At 36.2% G+C, this 2660-nt stretch overlaps 1 protein-coding gene across 1 annotated transcript; it reads left to right on the forward strand.

Moving 5' to 3' along the window:
* The first annotated feature begins 852 nt into the window (after positions 1-852).
* LOC106884113 (histone H1-delta) lies at positions 853-2351 on the forward strand. The gene has a single exon (XM_052975416.1). It carries the CDS (start codon positions 901-903, stop codon positions 1426-1428), a length of 528 nt encoding a protein of 175 aa, XP_052831376.1. The 5' UTR covers positions 853-900; the 3' UTR covers positions 1429-2351.
* Positions 2352-2660: the final 309 nt, after the last annotated feature.

The raw sequence follows: 2660 nt of genomic DNA on the forward strand, positions 1-2660 counted from the left end.
ACCCCTACAACAAAATATAATGATTAGGCATGGAAGTGACTCCAGCAGGGCCAATGTTTCATCGGTAAAAAACGCAATGCGTAACTATACTTATAAGTTGGTAATTAGTAGAAATTTACAATAGTTTAAAATAACCGAAGACTTTTGCACAGTATTATGCTTAACTTAGCAAGTTTTCAACTAAAAATATTTTAAAACATTATTTCAAATTACAGCTTCATAAACAATAAAAATAAAATAAAGATATTGAATTCCTGTTGAAAAATTATGTTGAATGATTAGTTTTTGTAATCTGACATTAAAAAAAAACCTTATTTTTCTCTCCGTGCAGTGTTTCAATGACAACTAAATAAACGAATTCACCATTGCTTCTGTGTGTTATAGGAGGCAAAGTGAACAGGCTTTTTAGAAGTGAAATTACAATAATTTACATATCTTTTCCGGCTATATAGCAAGATGTAAAGTTATTCTTGTTTATTCATTGCAAAAATATTCATCTTTATTCTTGAAAATAAACAAAGAATGAATTTTCCTGACAATACCCCATCAGGAAAGTAAGTGATAGGTCGAAAGAGAAAGCTTTAAAATAATAGCGAATCGGTTTAGATGGCAAATCAGACTGAAATAATTGAGAGAAATGTGTACTGTTAAATTCGTGATAAAGAACATCGTGTCAGTTATCGTAAATTTTAAGAAAATCAAATTTATTCGAGATGGGTAAACACATAAAATATGAGAAAATCAAAGCGGTTAGTGTCCCTGGTTTGTGAAATGAGTGTCGTCTACTACGTCGGTGCCTCCGCTATAAATACGGCTGACTTCTCTCGAAGCAGGCACACCAGTGTTGTTGATACAAGTCATTTTACTGCTGTTGTTATCAATTTATTTTCTTTAATCATCATGAGCGACTCTACTAAAAGCAAGTCTACTAAGCCTAAGGCTCCTCCTAGCCATCCCAAATACAGCGAGATGGTTGCCAGCGCTATCAAATCCCTGAATCAAAAAGGTGGTTCGTCTAAAGCTGCTATCATGAAGTACATTACCGCCAATTACAAAGTTGGAAACAATACTCCCCGGGTCAACGGTAACGTCAAACTTACTCTGAGACAAGGTGTCCTGAAGCACATTCTTGCCCAAACAAAAGGTGTTGGTGCCACCGGTTCTTTCAAACTCCGCAAGACTGCAGCCAAAGGCGAGAAGAAACAGAAGAAGGTGAAGAGGCCCGCCAAGGTCGGCAAAAAACCTGTTACTAAGAAGAACAAATCTGCGAAACCTAAGAAACTAGCACCAAAGTCTGCCAAATCTCCTAAATCCGCTAAATCCAGGGTAGTTAAACCCCAAAAGGTTGCCGCCAAGAAGTCAGCGAAGAAAGTGACGAAGAAGAAAGCTGTTAAGAAACCAACTACAAAGAAAGCTACCAAAAAGTAAATTATTAATTTTGAAAAGCTTTCAAAGGGCCCTTTTTAGGGCCACCAACAGGTTTCGATTGTGTATGAATCGACTTCAATACGCGATTTTGTGTGGGTTCGTTTTTTAGATCCTTCTTCCGTAATGTCTTGGATAATCGTTAGCTATAACGGTTTTGTGGAGAAATGGCGGCAAGGGCCATTGAAACTTTTCGTTGGTCATCCCTAAGGTTTGCAAGATTTTTTTGTTTAGTACCTTGTATTTGAGTTTGGAAGGCTAGATGAAAGAAGTCCCCAATTTAGTTTTACTCTTATAATATGAAAATCGATAGTTTCATGACTGAATACATATGCGATGGCTATGAGCAAGTTATGGCGCTAGGACTGAAAAAAGATTAGATTTTATCAACATAATCGCTATCTATACGCTGGAAAACGTATTTTTGCTAAATTCTATTTAAGGCCTTGGCAATAACTGCATTTAGATGCATCAGTATGTTTGCCGCTTAATTTGAAACGTTTTCCATGTAGATTTTTTTAAAAATTGCAAGGAGTTTCGAACCGTCTTTTTATTACCATTTTCCGTAAATTTAGCACTTCCTTGTTTTTTGGAGATCTTTGTAAGATAACTGTTCGATTATTTTCATAATTTGCATGTGCAATAAGTTACTGAATGGGTGAGAGGGTAGGGATTTATTTTTTCTAAGTTGTTAATGGTTCAATAAATTCATACAACCCCGATCGGTGGGTAACATTCCTTCATTTTTTATACACTTGACGTATTCGCAAGGTGCCAGTGTTGTTTACATGATTGAATACTTGTGCACAAAAGGAAAAATTCATCAACGCCTTCGAAATATTTGCTATTTTATTTAAAAACTGCTTTATTAAAAGCCTGTTAACCTGCCACTGGGTCTGCTAGAAACAGCAGCACAACTTCCTTCAAATTACTAACAATTTTACCTACATTCGATGGTCATGGCTAAGATAGGTTTGACCAATGAGGTTGATCTAAACAAGTCTTGCAGTTTCATTTGTCGTGAGTGAATTTTCTATTTTCAATAAACTAATAATCCTGATCTGCAAGGCAGCCGACATTACTACAAATCTAGGAATGTCGCCCGCCTTTTTCGACACTGGTTACCGATCGCAAACAAATTCCGGCTGTTGCTGGCGGATTTGTATTTTAAGCGGGCAATGGGCCTCTTAGATGTTATTTTTTTTTAATGAAATTTTGCTGAAGTACGTTTCCAA

Source organism: Octopus bimaculoides, chromosome 21, assembly GCF_001194135.2.
Source record: "Octopus bimaculoides isolate UCB-OBI-ISO-001 chromosome 21, ASM119413v2, whole genome shotgun sequence".
Lineage (NCBI taxonomy): Eukaryota > Metazoa > Mollusca > Cephalopoda > Octopoda > Octopodidae > Octopus > Octopus bimaculoides.

Excerpts from the sequence above, each read along its gene's own strand:
- LOC106884113 (XM_052975416.1), top strand. The coding sequence starts at position 901 with ATGAGCGACTCTACTAAAAGCAAGTCTACTAAGCCTAAGGCTCCTCCT.